This window comes from Chenopodium quinoa, unplaced genomic scaffold (genome assembly GCF_001683475.1).
Source record: "Chenopodium quinoa cultivar QQ74 unplaced genomic scaffold, ASM168347v1, whole genome shotgun sequence".
Taxonomy (NCBI): Eukaryota; Viridiplantae; Streptophyta; class Magnoliopsida; order Caryophyllales; family Amaranthaceae; genus Chenopodium; species Chenopodium quinoa.
In genome coordinates, this window is record NW_018742455.1 from 941,254 (window position 1) to 961,982 (window position 20,729).

Sequence of the window (20,729 nt, forward strand, 5' to 3'; positions counted from 1 at the left end):
GAAATGAATTAAGTATTATAAAAGCTTTCTGAATAAGAAAATGGAGCAAGTATTTAAAAACAACTACAAAAGAAAAGTAGTGGAGTAAGTATTTTAAAAAAATAACTACAAAAAGTACACCCTATAAAAATATAGGCCATATGATATCGTATATCTAAATATCCTATATTATCATAATAACGAATTATTTGACCGTATTTAACATTCAATTAAAAATGTTATCTTAAAATTTTATCATCCTGGGTATCGTCTGGGCACAAAAGTACACTCCATATGATATCGTATTCTAAATACCCTACATTATCCGAACGAATTATTTGACCGTATTTAACATTGAAGTAAAAAGGTCATCTTAATATATATATATATATATATATAAAGGAGAGTTTTATCCCGATTTTTTAGAGAGCCACGCAGGATTAAATATTCTTAATGTGCCATGTAATATAAGAAAATTTAGTTATAGCCAATTAAATAAGAGATTTATAATTTTTTTTATAATTAAATAATTCAGATGTCACATAAGCAAAATTGGCAAACGAGATTTTAAAGTTTTATAGCATATTAATTAAAAATAAAAATAATATCATATTATATTAGAAATTTTATCAAAAATTATAACGAAGGAGGGAAAATTCAAATTTAATTTTAAAATAAAAATATTAATAATTGATATACTAGGTACAATGTATAAAATAATAAATTTTATCACATAAATACCAAAAACAATTATTTTAAAAAAATATTAATAAAATGTGCATCGCACGGATTTCATATAGTGCTATTAATTTGGGTTTATGAATATAAATAGTTGCATAGGTTGTAAATGACTAGCCATTTGCCTCTTTATTTACCTACCCATTGTTTACTTCATTTAATGGTGCAGGTTTGATTGACCATTTTCCTTTGTAAGTGCAGCCCGTTGCCTCCCCTTTTTCCATATATATTCACGCTTCTCCATCTTTTTAGAGACACACAAAAAAAAAAAAAAAAAAATTCTCTTCTTCACTCTAAATATTTTCCTTTAGTTTTGGGCAAGTATTTTGAGTTTCAGTACGGTTTGTGAGTGCATATAAATTCCGGAATCGTACTTATCCCGCAGGGTGAGCGCTTGATGTGTACTACACCGGGGTAACACATAATCGTTTTTTAGGTCAGTGATTCTCCACGACTCGACAATAGTCAATTTGATCAACAAAATATTGAGATCATAACATTGAGATAAGTGTTTTTCGTTTAATTTGCTTATTTATTAACAATTAAAAATATGAATTAAAAAGAGAAATCTCTATATTTAATTTATATATATTCCCTATTTAAAAGACTAGCTTCTTGCAAGAGTTGTAATCTTTATCTTTTTTTTTCCCTCGAAACAAAGGCCTATACTGCTAGAAGCTTAATTATACCCATGTCAACTAGCACTAATACAAACTCTTTAGAGGATATAGAAGAAGACAAACTAGAGCAACTACAACTCACCCTTCCTAACAAATTATGGCTTGGTAAATATCCTACTTATCTATACCAAGGATTTTGGTGCCTTGTTCTTGAACCCACAATTTCATTCCAAACACACTTTCAAGCACAAGATTCGGATATTATCCTAGCCAGCCTTCCTAAAAGTGGCACTACTTGGCTAAAATTTCTTATTTTTTCCGTCATTAATCGGAATAAGTTTCCTGATTTTTCTAAACACCCACTTCATACTCAAAATCCCCATGAACTCGTTCTCCAATTTGAGCTCAAACTTTACTCTAAAATCAAAGGAAGTCAACCTGATCTAACCAAACTACCCTCGCCTCGACTCTTTGCTACCCACATACCATATCCGTCTCTACCGGATTCTATCAAGACCTCTAAATGTAAAATTGTTTATGTTTGTCGAAACCCTTTGGACACGTTCATATCATTATGGCATTTTAATCTAAAATGTGAGAGAGATGAAACCATTACACCGGATATGATAATGAAATATTTTGAAAATTTTTGTAAGGGGGGTTTTGCATTTGGTCCATATGAGGATTACATATTAGGGTATTGGGACGAGCATACACGAAACCCGGACAAGGTGTTGTTCTTGGAATATGAAGGGTTAAAGGCGGATCCAAGTGCTCAAGTAATGAGGCTAGCTGAGTTTATGGGTTGCCCGTTTTCAGAAGAAGAACAGAAAGCAAGCCTTGTAGAAGAGATAATCAAGCTTTGTAGTCTTGATAGCTTAAAGGAAAAAGACGTGAATAAAAGTGGTAAATTTTATGATTTTGTGGAGAATTATGCTTTATTTAGGAAAGGTGAGGTTGGGGATTGGATTAATTATCTAAATCCTTCAATGATTAAGGAGCTTCTTCATGACTTACATGAGAAACTCAAGAAGTCTGGATTTTCTTTCAAATACTATAATGAATGATGCAATTTCAAGGCATCAATATCTTCATTTTATTATTCTTATTTATTTTGTTGGTTAGTCTATTAATCACGAGGTTGAGTGGCGTCAATCTAAAAGTTACGTGTGATTAATTAAATTAGGGTTGTAGTAGAATTAGTAGATGGATAAGACACAAGTATTATTTTTTAATATTGTTTAATTTGAAGATATATTTTGTTATTTAAAATTAGTTATTTAGTATTTTTATCTTTTACTGCCACTGTTTCAATTTGCAATCAAGAGACATTATTTGTAAGCCAAAATATTCCATTATTGTAAATAATAAGAAATCGGAGGTAGTAATTATAATTTATTTTATCTTTTACTCCCTTCGTCCCCGATTGATAGTCACTTTTGTCATATTTGGTGACTCAAAATGTTAGTCACATACTCACATTTGCTTTTTTCAAGTACCATTAATATTATTTTTTTACCAAAATTCTCTAACATTTGCAAAAATATTTGTGCAAATTTAACTTTCCAATGTAAATTTTACTTTTTCATGTACTTTAATTACTTCTCTCTCTACTTTTTGCATACCCAATGTAAATTTACTTTTTCAATGTACTTTCTTTAATTCTTGTGATTTTTCTTCAAAAGTGACTATCAATCGGGAACGGAGGGAGTAGTTATCCTAACATCATGGGGTGTTTGCGTATAAATAGTCTTTACACCCTTCGTGTTTTAATAAGTGTTACACTTTGACCGGCACATAATTTTAGGCAATTTCATTTACTTAAATAAAATAAGAGGTTTATTTCACCAAAAAAAAAAAAAAAAAAAAAAAAAAAAAAAGAGCTAAGTGGGGTTGTTGGGGTATTAAAAAAAATTGTGAAAGAAAGATAGTGGAGTTAATAGTATAATGAAAAGTAATGAACGTAAGAGGAAAGAAATAATAAAAAAGTAGTAGAGAGTCTAGGTGGAGGCCATGAGAGGATATATATATAATTTTAAATTGTAGTTTTTTGCCAAAAAAATGTATCACTTATTAAAATATGGAGGGAGTATATTTTCATTAAAGAAAAGGCAGAAAAGTTTTAAGTTATATTTGATCAATATGTATGAAATATTTTAGCAAGAGAAATACAGATGATATTTGCTGAGAAAGCTACTGATTTAGTCGTTATTTAGTCTTGGTATGATTGAATTGTTTCATATCCCCAAATTTCTTAAAATATTATGAAGAACCCATTCAATTACACATCAAATTGGTGTAGCTGCTTTTTGACAAGCAAGAGGTTTAATCTTTGAAAGTTTCGTGAATGATTTTGATAAGATAAGTTGTAAAAATGCTGCAAACGAATTTTACAAAATCGTGGCAAAAAACTCAGTTTCCAAGGTCAGATTGTTTGGCTTCGTTCTCCTTTGTTTCTAAGGCTTTTGATGTGATTCCATTTTTTTTTTTTTTTGGAAAAATACACTTAAATAATCCCAACTTTGCCCAATTTACTTTAAATAATCCCAACTTTCGATTATTCTTCAATGATCCCAACTTTCATATGCATTTTCTTTCTTCAATCCAAAACCGGTCAACAAAAGTCAACAACCCATTATTCTAGGTTACCCAACACGTGTCAATACGTGATTGGTTTACAATTTTTTTTTTTAAAAAAAAAAGAAAAAGAAAAAAAAAAATCCAAAACAACCAGCCACCACGCCCACCAGCCACCAACCGTGCTCTTCTCCTCAGCTTACCCCCAAACCACCACTTCCCAATCCCTAGCCACGTCACCGATTTTCGCTGCCCAACCACCATAACACCGGAAATCGACCACTCCATCCCTACCCCACCTTAGAAACCGGCGTCCCCTCCCTCCCACACCACCGAAACTAGCCATTCCTCCCTTCCTTAAACTCGCAACCTCCCTTCTCCCTTCCCTAAATCCAGAACACCAACCTTCTCGCTTCTCACACTGCCGAAATCGGAGCCCCCCCACCCCCCCCCCCCAAATTCCCACACCACCATAACCGACCTTCTTCATTCCCCATCTTTGAATCTTTCCCAAGCTCCCAAGTCCCAACGTTGCGCTGCTTACGATTTCAGGGCTAGATTTATCGGGGTGGAGGTAGCGGAAGTTGGTGGTGGGCGTCAGAAAACGCAAATTAGGGTTGGGGAGGCTATGGTCATGGCAGGCTTGGGGTCTTGGGCTTTGATTTTTGTTAATTTTCTTTTTAAAAAAACATTAATTTTTTATGAACCAATAAACAAATGACACGTGGCAATTTTATATTTTTAACAAAAAAGTAATCCTTTCTCCAGGTTACCAGTAAATTGGATTGAAGAAAGAAAACACATATTAAAGTTGGGATCATTGTAGAATATTCAAAAGTTGGGATTATTTAAAGTAATTGGGCAAAGTTGGGATTATTAAAGTGTATTTTTCCTTTTTTTTTTTTTAATTGGTTAGTATTTTGTCTAGTTTTCATTTGCAAAATTCAAAAAAATTTCGAGGAGCATAGCTATTTCAGTTTATACTCGTATTATTATATTAATTTCAATTCAATACAAATAATTCGAGTATAAACTAAAACAATGTCATTTTAATAGAAATAAGCTAAAGTGAACAAAGTTTAAACCTCATATACTACCTCCGATTTTTATTAGTTGCAACTTTGAAATATTTTATATCCCACAAGTCACAAATAATACTCCTAACTTGCAAATAATAAAAATCAGCGGTAGTACTTCCTTTGTTTTTTTTAGTTGACACCATTTGACTTTTTACACTATTCAGGAATAGCACTTTTACTAGCTTTTGTGATTTATAGCTACGATAAAACGTAGTCAAGTGAGAATGTGAGATTGATCTTATTGTTTGAATCGTCTCAGTGTATATTTCATTAATATCCACCTTTTATAATTTTAAAATGTCAAGAATTAGATATATTATTTGTTAAAGTAGTGTGTTGATAAGTATGATAAGAGAAAGGTGTCAGCTGAATAAAACAGAGGTGGTAAGACATTGTTAGACAGAGTATCTCACATTTTTTTTTTACAAAAAAGGAAAATTTTCATATTTAAAAAGTAGGATCAAATCCCGTCTATAATATTACCCTATGTGAATCCATCTCTTAAATATCAAAAATCAATTTGTGATACAGTGATTGATGATCATCCATGTACTTTATGGTATGTTTATCGATAAATGTAGTACGGATTACTATATAACATCTATATATTGATTTATATGAATACAATCAGTAAAACAAGTTCTACACAATCAAGTTAACTATACAACGTACCAAGCAAAACTTAGTCTAGATGGAAAATCTTTGGGATTGGCGATTCCCTTACCTTTACCCTTTCCCTTTTTTTTTCAAATTAAAGTGTAATGCCTTAGCTACTTCGCTAACTCAGATTTGAAGGACCTATCATAGGTTTCGGCCAGTAGGACCTTTCTTTTTACCAACCAACCAACTGTTCTATAATTCTATAATAACCTTGGACTCTAGAAGTGCGTACTACACTACTACTGCTAGATTACCTGGCTAGAGTCCAAGCAAAACGTACCAACCAAACGTTATCTATAATCCTCGAAAACATAGCATAATGTGCGTACTACTACTTGAACATTTTCTCTATAGCTTACATACTTCTTTTTTACTCCATAGTTTCTATTTCACAGGTCTATTTCATTTCAAAGGCAGCCTAAGAACCCAAATCTCAAGTGCAATTGGAAGATGAGTTGATCAAACAAGATGAAATCAGTAAATCACCCTTCTAAAAGATCAATATTTGTGGTTTGGTTATCCATTACACTTTTATCAAGGTTTTTGGTGCGCAAATATGATTTCAGAGATCGCACTTTCTTTTCAAACCAACTTTCTAGCACAAGATGATACTGATGTTATTTTAGCTAGCCTACCAAAAACAGGTACAACATGGTTAAAATCTCTCCTTTTAGCATTGTTGGTTAATCGAAAAAAATATAGTGATGTTTCTCAACACCCTTTGCATTCTATTACTCCTCATCACGAGCTTATCGACCATCTTGAGTTTGAAGTATACAAAAGTTGCCATGGTAATGATTTACCAGACTTAACTAAAACTCCCTTACCTCGACTCAAAAGTTTGAAGTATACAAAAGTTTGAAGTATACAAAAGTACCCACATGCCGGATTTGACATTGCCTGAATCAATTAAAACATCAAAATGTCAAATTATTTATGTTTGTAAACCCTTTAGACAATTTTGTTACTTTATGTTAATTTTGAAGTCAATTTGTTGATGAATATACCTCCAAAGTAACACATAAGTGTCCCCCATTGGTTGAAAAAGAGAGAGTTAATCACTTCATAAGACTAAGGGGGTACTTCTCCTATTGCCTTGTGGTTTTCGGATAGAATCTCCTTTGGACTTGTTAAGTGGACTCTCTCTTGGCTTGCGTGTGCGGTCCATAGACCCATATTTAACATGGTATCAAAGCTGGGCCCACAATATGGGGCCCTAAATGGATACAATTCACTGGGCCAAATTGAGTAAGTCCATGTGAGGGGGAGTGACGAAGAAGCACTCTAACCCGGATAATCACACGAGACAAAGTTAAAAGAAAAAAAGAGACCTTACATGGAGGGGGGAGGGGGGAGGGGTTGTTAAAGAATAGACCTCCAAAGTAACACATATAATCATATAAGTGTCTCACATTGACTGAAGAAGAGAGTCTTAATCACTTTATAAGTCTGATGATGGGCTACTCCTCCTATTACCATATGGTTTGGGCTGCTATTGTTGGGGCTAATAATGAGAATATTATTTGTAATTGGCGCTTGTTCGTTGTTACAGTCATTATTCACAACTGACGTATTTAACAGCCCATTGCAAATACTTCTTATTTTAGTTGTAAAAATGAATTATTCGCAACTTGCTTTATTTTAGCATGTTGTTAATAAATATTATTTGCAACTGCCATTAAACTAGGCCCTTTGCAAATACTGTTTTTTAAATGTGAAAAAGTTCTATTCACAACTCGCCTAATTTAAAGACAGCTATTTTAAGGATTACAAAACAGAATAAGTTATCAATCCAGAAAAAGACAGCTACAATACGATAAAATACCCTGAAACTTCATCACAATGTCAAGTAAACCAATATAGATGTGCATTGCAAATTTGCAACTAAGTAAATTTCCTGTAACCCTATATATGGAAATCAATGGAATACACTCCGATGTGAGGAGTTTCACAAAATCTAACAATTACCATTGATGACCTAGCCAAACCGTTGATATGTATAATGTATATGATAGATATTATGGGCTTTGGTAACAACCGAAATATTTTTGTTGCTAAATTATACGAAGTATTGAGTAATAAAATATTCTTTGTTGTCAAAAATTAATCTTCTTATAGTAATCACGTAATAGTACATAATAACAATAGATATGGATAATTAAAATATACATTGAATTAAAGTTAATTTTTAAATTACCATTCAAAAATGTAATCATTTTCGAACTAACCACCCATTTAATTTTTTATTTTAAATTACCACCCCTTAAATTAAATAGATGCACAGAGTACCACCCATTTCAAAAATCGGTGGATTTTCCATCTGTAGGCCCCACCTAACACTTATTTTGACTGATTTTTTTCCCCGGTTTTTCTCTTTAAAAACACTCTCTATACTTTAATTCACATTTCCTTCACCAAATTCTACCAAATTTCAAAGAGAAAAATGTGAATTGAAGTTAGGAGAGCGTTTTTAAAGAGAAAAATCGAGAAAAAAAAAATCAGTCAAAAGGGTCAAAATAAGTGTTAGGTGGGGCCCATAGACGAAAAAGTCACCGGATTTTTGAAATGGGTGGTAATCTTAGAATTTATTTAATTTAAGGGGGTTCTAATATAAAATAAAATATTAAACAGGTGGTTAGTTCAAAAATGGTTACATTTTTGGGTGGTAATTTAAAAATTTTCCTTAAATTAATGCAAAATTACAAAGTAACTTTAGAAAACAACGATAGTACAATAAACTTCAACGCCGTGGAAATCCAAAGCCTAGAAGGCCACACCATAATATTTATAAATCTAAGGAAAACTATACAAATACAATAAAAATGAGAAACAATGAATAATGGAGAATTCTATTTAGACGCCTCTTTTGGCTCAAATAATTATACTGCTACACAAGTTTTATTTTACATTCTGAAACTCAATCATAATTATTTAGAATTGGAAAGTACTACGAACCACCACGAACCAAAAACCCAAAACCAACAAGAACCAAAACAATCGAAAACCACCACGAACCAAACCCAACCAAAACCACCAAAACCCCCGAAATCCTTCGACAAACACCAAGAACCACTGAAAAAGTGAAACCCTTCGACGAACCATCAAGAACGACGAACTACCCCGATAACCAAAAACCAATTACCCACTCACGAACCACGTGCAAAATCCACCCACAAGCCACCAAATCCAACCATAAATCAAGCAAACCACCCACAAATGAGGATGGATTGGAATTTGAAGAGAGATGAGAGATGAAGAATGATAGATATTATATTCATGATAATATTTGTCGCAGATTAGGATAGATTTACAGTATATTTTGTATCCTTATCAAACTAAGTTTCATATCATGTTGAGATCTAGCATTGTAAACTCTATATATTGAATCAATGGTACACACTCCAATTTAAGGAGTTTTCCCGAAATCTAACATGGTATCACAACTTTAGGTTTTGATCCTAGGTTTTATTATTTTTTTTCTCTTGCTTCCGCTTCTTCCTAGCTTGCTCACGTACCACCTTAGCTATGACTAAGGATGATACACCACCCCCATCGCCACCACCTCCTCCACCTTCGACAGAGTTCCATCCCTCTGACTTTGGACTATGAGAAGGTTCAATACGCAAAGTGGGTGGAGTTATTTGAGAATCACGCACTTGCATATAATGTACTCGACCACATTGACTCATCAGTCTCTCGACCCGCGGCCATATCTAACGAGTTATGGGCTCGCTTGGACGCTATAGTTAAACAATGGATATACGGCACCATATCTCATGACTTTCTTGAAACCATCCTTTCTAGGAATTCCTCTGCGCAACAAATTTGGGATCGTCTTCGGGAAATTTTCCAAAACAACAAGGGTGGTGTACCTTGAAGCCCAATTGAACGATCTTCATCTTGATGGATTCCCAAACGTTACAGCATTCTGTCAACAACTAAAGAGCATCGCTGACCAACTCGCCAATGTTGATCAACCGATCTCCGATCAGAAGTTGGTCCTTCGGCTTGTTGCGGGCCTTACAGCACGGATTTCGATACCGTTGAACCATGATTGCTTAGACTGATCCCTTGCCTTCCTTTAATACAGCTCGCTCTCGCCAGTCGACCGGCGCCAGGGGTACCAGTGGAGGCGCCGGTGGTCGAGGACGGGGCAACGGCAAGCAGGGCCGTGGTAGGGGTCGTGGCCGTGGAGGCCAAGGCTGTGGCAACCAGTCCAACAAGAGCAGCTCGCAACAACAACAGCCACAACAATCCTCGCAACAACAAACTCAAGATCAGCCCATTGGTCAACCTTGGGCCCAAAGTAAGGCCTGGCCCCAACAACAGTTCTATTGGATCCCATAATAATCTTGGGCAGTGCCTCCCTAGCCGTTTCCAACATCCGACCCGTATCAACCTCAGCCCATCCTTGGTGATGCACCAGGTCGTGGTTCCTAGCAGGCTTATGTTGTGGGAATACCTCAATATGGCCTGTGAATGACACCCACAGAGCTCGGGAGTGCCTACTCTTCTATGAGTCTTTCAACTTCGGACAATGGATGGTACATGGACTCCAGTGCCACCTCCCATATGACACACAATCCCGGTAATCTCTTTCCCCTTTTAAATTTAAGCGCTAATAATCATATTTTAGTTGGTAATGGTCATCGTATTCATATTACTGGTTATGGACATACTTCTCTCCTAAATAGATCTTTAGCACTTAAACATGTCCTCCTTGCCCCTCAAATTATTAAAAACCTAATCTCAGTTCGTAAATTTACCTCTGATAATTCGGTTTCCATTAAATTTGACCCTATTGGTTTTTCTGTGAAGGACCTTCACACGAGCAGGGAAATAACGAGATGCAATAGTTTCAGAGACCTATATCCTGTCACCACTGATGCTCATAGCACGTTTCTAGCCACTTCTCTCGCCATAGTCGCTCCTTCCACCTGGCATGATCGTTTAGGACATCCTGGAGCACCTTCTTTAAGCTTTCTTAGGAGCAATAGTTTTATTAATTATAATAAGGAGCATGCCTCTAATTTTTGCAATTCGTGTCAAATAGGGAAACATGTTAGACTTCCACTTTTTAATTCCAATAATAATACTACTTGTGATTTTGATATTATTCATGCTGACTTGTGGAAACCTCCTATTCGTAACATTAATGGTCACAAATATTATTTAGTACTTCTTGATGATTTCACTCATTATTTGTGGACTATTCCTTTAGCCTCAAAACCTCAAGCCTTCCAAAGCTTTCTTATTTTCAAACAATATGTGCAAACTCAATTTAAACGCCCCATTAAATCATTTCAAATTGACAATAATCCGTTCAAAAAATTATGCCTTGATAATGAAATGGTTTTTAGATTCTCATGTCCTCAAACGTCCTGTCAAAATGGAAAAGAGGAACGTATGATCCGCACCATAAATAATGTCAAACGTACTCTTCTTTTTCATGCTTCTTTGCCTCCTTCCTTTTGGTCGCACGCTCTTGAGACCGCAACTTATCTTCTTAACATCTCACCAACTAAGACCCTTAAGAACATAACTTCGGCTCAAGCTCTCTTTAGGAAAATGTAATCCACCGTATTTTTAAATATGTTAGAAATGAAATTTAATTTTCTTTATAATAATGTTTTGTATTTTTTCGTAATTTAATTTCAAAATATTCAAATTATTAATTTGGGTCAAAAATTATTTTGGTACAAATTATTTTATGAACCTTCATTCTATAATTTATTTCAATACAACTAAAGCTTAGTCCATTTCATTTATTTGACCCATTAATTTTATGAGGCCCAATCTTTCTATTTACCCTACAACATTCTCTCCTATAAATACCCCATGAATCCCCAAAAATTTCCCACACAAAAAGGTTAGTCTTATTTTCTTCCTCCTTTGTTTCATTATTTTGCTTGATGTTAAATTAATTGTTTTGGGTTTTGATTTTAGTATAAAGATTATATTTTTAGTATCAAATTATATTTTGATGATATAGAGATTATAAATTTCAGATTATATTTATGTTATAAATTTTCATATTTTATGAATTATAAACCTAGGGTTTCAATTTATTGAAATTGAGATTTTAGGGTTTTTATGAACAATTGATTTAGGGTTTTTATAGTAATGATGTTTTGAAATTTTGGTGATTATAACTAATAATTAGTTTAAATTAATTCCAGATTATTTTGAACACTTAAATTCATGTTTTAATTTTTAGATTTCTGTTCGTTAATATTAATCCCGTTTTAATCCCGATCAGGTTCTGAACTCATCAGATTTTGATAAAAAAAATAGTGTTTTTCATGTGAAAACAACGTTTTAAAAAAGAATCACTACCTTTGGTAGTGTGCACAACCCTCTCGTGGCCAAATTCAGCCTCTAAATATGATTTTCGTGCATTTTTTATTTTAACGAAGTTTTTTTCATACTTAAAATATTATCCTTGAGTTTGATTAATAAAATTAATTATGTTTAAAGTTAATTAATAAGCATAAATGTATGTTTTTTAATGAAGTTTTAAGTGCTGAAAATAGTTTCTAAGTATTACTTTTGATGTTTTATAAAGAGAGTTTAATCACCCATTAAAAAGGGAGATTATTAGGGGTTTTAAAATAATTTTAAGATTTTTATTAAACTTTAAACTTGCTGTAATTTCATGTATAAGAGTGTATTTTAAGGTTTTTATGAAGAAAATTTAAAGAACTATATATATAAGCCTTTAATTTTAACTAAAGGGAAGGTTTTAAAGTGTTGTTTGATTTGGATTTTGAAGGTTTTAAAGTAAGTTAGTATTGCTGTAAATTTGATTGATTGGGTATTGATTGAGATGTTATTATTTGGTTTAGGAGAGGAGTTTATTGAAGGTGATTTCTAGATAGTAAAGTGGCATACCAATTCATTTATTCAAGGTACGTACGAGTTACGAAACCTTGATTTTAGGTGCATGTTTAAGGAAAGATCGAGAACTTAGTATCATGTATATGGATGACTGGGTTAAATTTTTTGGTTATACATTGTGAATTTCGTATGACGTGCACTATTTTATATTGCAAGTATTATTTGTGCTCTAATTATGCAAGGTGCTCTTAGAGGCAAAGGTATATGATTGGTGTAATGATTAATTTATTACTCATTCATGATTATGCAAGCAGGATGAGTAAAGGAAGAATTTATGTCTTATAAGACGAGGTTAAGGTTTTGGGTTGCCTTATGCAGTCAAGGTGTTTATACACCGAGGTAGTTAAAGGAATAAATAATAAATGTTGTTTGTCACTAATAAATCAAGAATTGAAATTGAAAACTTGCCTTGTTTGATTGAATTGTGTTTGGATTGATTGTATTGTTTGCATATGAGTCATCACCAAGTCTAAACCTGTAAATCACGTAAAGTGCAAGATGGATGAGCAATAAAACTCTGGATTGGTGCACTTCTGGAGTAATGACAATCAGGGGTTGGGGTACACGGGGTATTAGCCGTGTACTTTTCTCGAGGCCGTCTGATCTATGAGTCTCTTATTTCAAATATTTTTCAAAACTAGGAGTTAGGTGAGATCTCATACTAACTACGATCACGGAGTCGCGCCCGTGGTCGTTGGACGTTTATTGATGTTTCCGAAAGGAGGCATGGGGTTTTCTTTATTGATGTTCCAAATGGAGCATGGGTTGGACAACCTTGTCTATTGCTAAATCCAATGAAGTAAATAATTGAGTTAGTTAATATTAACTAGTGAAGTCTTAATAAATTTGATGGTTGAGTCATGTGTTGAGTCTATAATTTAATGATGCTTATGCTTGGTTATTAGTAGCAGCTTGTATGTACTCAGCTTTGCTGATTGCGTGCTTTTGTGTGTGTCTTTCTTTGGTCATGGCCTTTGCCTTTTCATGACGATGTGACGATCCAATTTTTACACTTGTAATATTGGGGAGCAGATTAACCACAGGTTCTTGCACATGCAGCATTTGCATCAGGGTTATGGGATTTTGAGTGGAGAATTGGTTATTGTTCGCAGTTTATTTCTTTTTATAAGTTTGAATTTATTTAAAATCTGGTTTTATTTATTTACTACTTTTGTGGGGTTTTGAATAAGGGGCTTAATGGTTCCAAGTTGTATGATTTAATTTGGTTTTGGTTATTGGTTTTGAAACTTATTTATAATTGTCTTAGTTTTTCCGCTGCTATTTTCTGATATAGCCTTAACGTTTGAACACGTGGCGGTAGCACGCCAGTAATTCTCTTGGATTTTGTTCAGGGTATTTACAAGTTTTAAGAAAGAATTGTTTGGGGTATTACATAAAAACCCTTCATATGATCATCTTCGGGTTTTTGGTTGTATATGTTTCCAAAATTTGTCCGCCACAACACCTCATAAACTTGCTCCTCGTTCCACTCCTTGTGTCTTTTTGGGGTATCCTTCCAATCATCGTGGGTATAAGTGTCTTGATCTTTCTTCAAATAAGGTCATCATTTCCGCCATGTAACCTTTGATGAATTCACATTTCCATATATAAAAATATAAGAAAATATTCCATGAAGGATTACAATTTTTTGGGTAGTGATGAAAACTCTCCACTTTAAAGCCACTTATACCTCCATTACAGCACCCCAAATTAGCCTACACAGCAGGCAAGTCGCGGCCCATACCCAAAGACCGTAGCCCACCGGCGGACTCCTCTACCAAACCCCCCATATTCCCCTCCTGTTAGCCTACATCTCTCACGCACAGCTTCCCCAAGCTCCCCTGACAGGCCCCGCCTCACATCACAGCCCACCTGGGCTCAACCCACCTGGCCCATTCCCTTCCCTAGGCTAGAAGCCCACTTACACCCTACCCCCTTTAAGAGGGGCACCCCGAATTCAGCCCACACGCCCCCCTCTCCCCCTGTAACCCGAAGTCAAAGGGGCATATTCAAGCCTAGCCCGAGATACGGTCAGTCCGCCTTGGTCACTTCGGGTCCTCCAAATCAGAAATCCCCCCTTCCAAAATCATATATACATGCCTTAATTACATGACCATAATTGGAATGCGGCGGTGACTAATGAATATAGTGCTTTAAATAAAACAAGGACATGGGAATTGGTGCTTAGGCCTGCGAGGGTGAATATTGTGAATTGTATGTGGCTACTTAAGCATAAATATAAGTCTAATGGTTACCTTGAAAGGCACAATGCTCGTCTTGTGTGTGATGGCAGGTCGCAGGAAATAAGCGTGGATTGTGATGAGACGTTTAGTCCGGTAGTTAAATCGGCCACTATTCGTACTGTTCTTAGTTTAGCTATGGCTAAAAAGTGGTCGATACATCAATTTGATGTCAAAAATGCCTTTTTACATGGTGATTTGCAGGAAACTGTTTATATGCATCAACCTTCGGGCTTGTTGATCGGAGGGCTCCTAATCATGTTTGTTAGCTCCGCAAGGCTCTCTATGGTTTGAAACAAGCTCCTAGAGCTTGGTACCAACGCTTTGCGAATTTTCTCATCAAATTGGGTTTAGTCATCGATAAGAGTGACAACTCTCTTTTTACTTTCCGGTCGGGTGATGATATGGCATATTTGCTCTTATATGTTGACGATATTATTTTAGCTAACTCCTCTGACAGGTTGGGTGCAGGAATTATATCTCAGTTGCAAACTGAGTTCTCTATGACTGACTTGGGTCCTTTGAGTTATTTTCTAGGGATTGCGGTGACCCGTTCTCCCTCTTATTTGCTACTTTCACAGGAAAAGTATGCACATGAGATCTTAGAGCATGTAGGTGTGGGCTCTTGCAAGCCTGCAGCTACTCAAGTTGACACTAAGTCCAAACTTAGTGCAGATGCAGGACCACTTTCCGGGTTCCTACTTTGTATTGCAGATTTGCAGTTTAGCAAGTGCTCTTCAGTACCTCACTTTCACCAGGCCAGATATTGCCTATGCGGTACAACAGGTGTGTCTTTTCATGCATGATCCCCGGGAACTTCACTATGAGGCATTGAAACGCATTCTGCGGTATGTACAGGGTATCATTGATCACGGTTTACATTTATATCATACTGCTTCTCATTGATTGATTGCTTACACTGACGATGACTTGGGAGGTTGTCCCAATACCCGGCGTTCCATTGTGGGTGACTGTTGGTTCCTAAGGGACAACCTCGTCTCCTGGTCATCTAAGCGTCAACATACTTTATTTAAGTCGAGTGCAGAAGCAGAATATCGAGGCATCGCAAATGTTGTCTTTGAGGCGTGTTAGCTACGTAATCTTTTACTAGAGCTCCATTGTCCTCTACTGCAGACTACTATTGTTTATTGTGATAATATCAGCGCTATCTACCTTTCTAGCAACCTCGTACAACACTAACACACCAAACATGTGGAGATGAAGATTTACTTTGTTCAAGAGAAGGTTTCTTTGGGGGAAGTTCGGGTTCTACATGTTCCTTCTAGAATCAGTTTGCGGACATTTTCACTAAAGGCCTACCACAAGAATTATTCCTGGATTTTAGGTCCGGTCTTAGCGTACGACCTCCTCCCGCTATGACTGCGGGGGTGTGATAGATATTATATTCATGATAATATTTGTCGCACATTAGGATAGATTTACAGTGTATTTTGTATCCTTATCGTACATGGTTTCCTATTGATCCTGTTGAGATCTAGCATTGTAAACTCTATATATTGAATCAATGGTACACACTCCAATTTGAGGAATTTTCCCGAAATCAAACAAAGAAGATGAATTGAGAGATGAAGGAGGAGAGAGAAAGATAATGGGAAGATTAATCAGATTATTAGGGTGGAAAGGGTTAGAAAATTACTTAAAATTAAGGTTATAATGTTTTGTAATTATGTGTAGTATTATGTGCTAATAACTTTTAAGTGAGGGTATTTTGGTCATTTTGACAAAAAAAGTTACTAAAATTTGAAATAAATAAGTTGGTTGCAAATAATAGTTATAGCACCCTTTTTTTGGTACGTAAATATTGCAAATAACTATTAACGGAGGTAGTATTTACTTTAAACTGAGGGTAAAAAATGTCTGATGATACGACTGCATCCAATGCATCTAAGACTTGCTTAGATCGAAGTCAATTATCGAATGGTAATGACAAATAAGGAATATAAATATGAGTGGCAAAGAATTGACGAGAGAGTAACTTTGTTTAATCAAGTTAGCTTCATTTTGGCCTTTTAGGTGTTGAGAATTTTGAAAAAATAAATAAAAAGAATTCAGGTATTTACAATTTTGTAATTAGAAAACTTCATGTTTCCTAGCATTTCATCATTGGCTTTACGCACGAATTTAAAATCTGATTTCCTAGGTTAGGCATAGTTCAAAATGTTGGGGATTTTGTGTTTATAAGGGTCACAAAGAAAAGCAAAAACAAATTAGAATGCAAAAACTTCGGGGCGTGAACGGAATCACTTTCCCAAAAGTATAATTCCGCTCCTATACTACAACCGGGTTTACACGAAAATTCACTTAGGAGATACAACGAAGATCAATTGTAATCACAAGTAGGATGATTACAATAAAATGTAGATAAGCCTTTGGATTTATGATGATGATAAATACATTGCAAAAGGTTTCAAGAAAAATAAAATCTCTGATTATTTTTCTCAAGTTATCCAACATATGTTCATAGAACATATTATATTGAAGCAAAACTTCAGCCAAGAGCCATGAAAATAACTAACAAAACCAACAGTTTGAAGGAAAAACCGTCGATTCAAATAAACTTCAAGACCCGCGCCCGATCGGGCCGGCCACCGCTCGATCGGGCAGTTATCAACGTCAAACTCATAAATGTCTCACGCCCGATCGGCAGTTGTGGCCTGATCGGGCAGCTACCCCAAATTCCAGAAATCAGATTTCCGTAAAATTGCTTTCCTTCTCGCGTCCGATCTAGCGGTGGCTGCCCGATCGGGCGGCGGAGAAGATAAGCCACCCTCGTGCCCGGTCAGCGAGCACCACCTTGACCGGGCGGCTGACCAGGCAACAAAACAGAGGCAGCAAGCTATCTCTTTTATAAATAGAGTTTTCTCGTTGCCGAGAGCTCTAAGCTTCCTTCAATGTAATATTTGCTTTAATATTCTTTATTAATTAATTACAACACCTTTGCCTAAGTAAACTAATTAATTAACATGAATTATGTCTCTAATTCTCAAAATTATTCAACAATCCTCCTCTATTTTGAGAATTTTAACTAGAAATGTTGCAAAAAAACATCATCATCACAAAACAATCTTATGCTTAAATGAAAGTGTACAAAGACTTGAATTCCCACTTAGTGCAACATACATTCAAGAATCCGTATCCATTTGGTATCGTAAAATGTTTGAACCAAAAGCAACACATTTGGAAACTTGAAGATATTACACACACAATATTAATTACTTAAATACATATTAGCTTGACACTATAAGCCATGTGTCCATATCTATTCATAAGTACATAAAAGCTATGTCCCTAATAGCTTCTTGAAGCAGCTAAACCTCGTACTTACATAGGTAGACTTCCAACATGCTCCTGTGACCAAAGCACTTTATCAGGAATTCTATTAAGTTTAAAACAACCTCTTTACATCACAGTAAACCGGAACTTTACCTTGGATGAATAAACAAGTTCCCAATCATCAAATAAGATAATTGATCTCATTAAACTTAAGACCCAACGTCTTATTAGACATTAAGTTGAGATTCCCCTAATTGTGATTATTTAGGGCTCCAATCCTAAACCGATTGCCATCCTATTTTTAACATCTGTAGCCAATGCCTTTGTAAAACAATCGGCGAGATTAAGATCCGTTCAAACATAGTCAATAGTGATCACACTATCCTTGATAAGTCCTTGGATGTAATTGTGCCATACTCCAATGTGCCTTGACTTACCATTGTAAACTTGGCTATAAGCCCTTGCCAGAGTAGCATTGTTACCACAATGTATCACTATTGGTGATATTGGTTTTGGCAACAAAGGAATCTCAAGCATGAGATCCTTCAACCACTCAGCTTCTTTACCAGCCGAATGCAAAGCAATTAACTCCGATGTCATTGTGGAGTCTGCAATGCAAGTTTGCTTATTAGAAGCCCATGAAATGGCACCTCCCCCATACCGAAAAATCTATCCACTTGTGGAGGAATGATCTTTGTTAGAGATCCAACTTGCATCCGAATACCCTTCTATAACCGAAGGATATCCGCTATAAGACAAACAAAACTCCTTGGTTTTCTTCAAGTACTTCATCAAGCGTCGAACCGCTTGCCAATGTTGCATACTAGGCTTGCTAGTGTACCTGCTCAGTTTACCTACTGCATAAGCAATATCCGGTCTAGTACTTGTCATGGCATACATCAAACAACCTATTACTTTAGCATATTCAAGTTGTGAAACCGCATTATCTTCATTAGGTATCAACTTTATGCTAGGATCCATAGGTGTTGAATAAAGAGAAGTAGTGTCTTCACTCACATTGAATTTCTTGAGTACTTTCTCAATGTAATGAGATTGTGACTAGATCAACTTTTATTTTTCCCTCTTTATCCTTATGCCCAAGATGACATCCGCTTCCCCCATGTCTTTCATGGAAAACTTTGAACTAAGGAACGACTTTGTCTTTTCAACTTGTGACAAATTAGTTCCAAAGATCAATATGTCATCTACATATAGACAAATTATGACACCTTGACCGTTGTCATCAAATTTGCTATAAATACACTTGTCTGAATTGTTCAACTTAAAACCATTAGACAACACAACCTCATCAAATTTTTGATGCCATTGCTTAGGTGCTTGCTTTAGCCCATACAAATATTTAATCAACTTGCAAACCTTTTCTTCTTGACCTTCCACAACAAACCCTTCCAGTTGTCGCATGTAAACTTCTTCCTCTAGATCTCCATTCAAGAATGTTGTATTGACATCCATTTGATGGATCACAAGCTTGTGGATAGTCGCAAGTTCTATCAACAACCTTATAGCTGAGATTCTAGCAACGGGTGCATATGTATCGAAATAATCGATACCAGGTTTTTGTGTAAAAACTTGTGCCACTAACCGGGCTTTGAAATTTTCAACCGCTCCATCAATCCTCAATTTCCTTTGAAGATCCATTTGCACCTGATTGGTTTACATTTTGGTGGTAAAGCAGCTAAAACCCAAGTATGTTTCCCATGATAGATTCCATCTCATCATTAATAGCTTCCTTCCAAAATGGAGCATCACGAGACATCATAGCCTCATCATAGGTCAAAGGATCATATTCCACATTAAAAATGTATGGAAATTGTGTTGAAACAGATTCCCTTGATCCTTCAACTAAGTACACATGAAAGTCCGGGCCAAAAGATTTTTCTTTCCTTGCCCTCTTACTTCTCCAAAGTTGTGACGATGATGCAGATGCCTCCTCTAAATGAGTTTTGTCATCCACCTCTTGATCAATGAAAATTTGATCAATACTTTGAGCATTGGCATTTGGAGTTATGTCCTTTGGTCTAGGAATTGAAGAAAATTGATTTTCATTAAACAATGCATCCCTTGACTCAATGGTGGTGTGAATCGACCAAATGTCATTTTGTTCTATTACATAGAACCTATAGGATTTGCTATGATCTGCATACCCTATAAAAATGCATTCAACTCCTCTTTCACCTAACTTTTGACGTTTAGGTTCCGGCTCTTTTACAATAGCCCTACAACCCCAAACTTTGAGATGACTCACATTTGGTTTCCTTTTATACCATAGCTCATATGGGGTTACATCTTTCCCTTTCATGAGAACACGATTTAACACGTAACAAGCCGTTAAAACGGCTTCACCCCAAGATTCATCACTTAAACCTGAATATGACAACATAGAATTTACCATTTCTTCTAGTGTCCTATTCTTCCTTTCCGACACACCATTTTTTTGTGGTGTATATGCCGCGGTAGTTTCATGTACTAACTCTAAAGATTGGAAATACCTTGGGTCATAGTATTCACCTCTTTTATCAGTTCTTAGCCTTTTAATTTTTTCATTGATTTTCAATTCCATCTACTTCATTTTTGTAGATTTTAAATTTGTCAATGGCTTCATCTTTAGAGAATAACAAATAAAT

General features: G+C 35.4%; 2 protein-coding genes across 2 annotated transcripts; both read left to right on the forward strand.

Moving 5' to 3' along the window:
- The first annotated feature begins 720 nt into the window (after nucleotides 1-720).
- Nucleotides 721-2,671, forward strand: LOC110717154 (cytosolic sulfotransferase 15-like). The gene has a single exon (XM_021895797.1). The coding sequence runs from the start codon at nucleotides 1,409-1,411 to the stop codon at nucleotides 2,402-2,404; it is 996 nt and encodes a 331-aa protein (XP_021751489.1). The 5' UTR covers nucleotides 721-1,408; the 3' UTR covers nucleotides 2,405-2,671.
- A 12,095-nt stretch (nucleotides 2,672-14,766) lies between these two features.
- On the forward strand, nucleotides 14,767-15,696 carry LOC110717459 (uncharacterized mitochondrial protein AtMg00810-like). Its single transcript, XM_021896165.1, has 3 exons — nucleotides 14,767-15,050; nucleotides 15,251-15,401; nucleotides 15,505-15,696. Exons 1-3 carry the CDS (start codon nucleotides 14,767-14,769, stop codon nucleotides 15,694-15,696), a joined length of 627 nt encoding a protein of 208 aa, XP_021751857.1.
- Nucleotides 15,697-20,729: the final 5,033 nt, after the last annotated feature.

Coding starts and splice junctions, on each gene's coding strand:
- LOC110717154 (XM_021895797.1), top strand. CDS start 1,409: ATGTCAACTAGCACTAATACAAACTCTTTAGAGGATATAGAAGAAGAC.
- LOC110717459 (XM_021896165.1), top strand. CDS start 14,767: ATGTGGCTACTTAAGCATAAATATAAGTCTAATGGTTACCTTGAAAGG. Junction 15,051..15,250: donor ATCGGAGGGCTCCTAATCAT/GTTTGTTAGCTC, acceptor CTCCTCTGACAG/GTTGGGTGCAGGAATTATAT. Junction 15,402..15,504: donor CACATGAGATCTTAGAGCAT/GTAGGTGTGGGC, acceptor TTTGTATTGCAG/ATTTGCAGTTTAGCAAGTGC.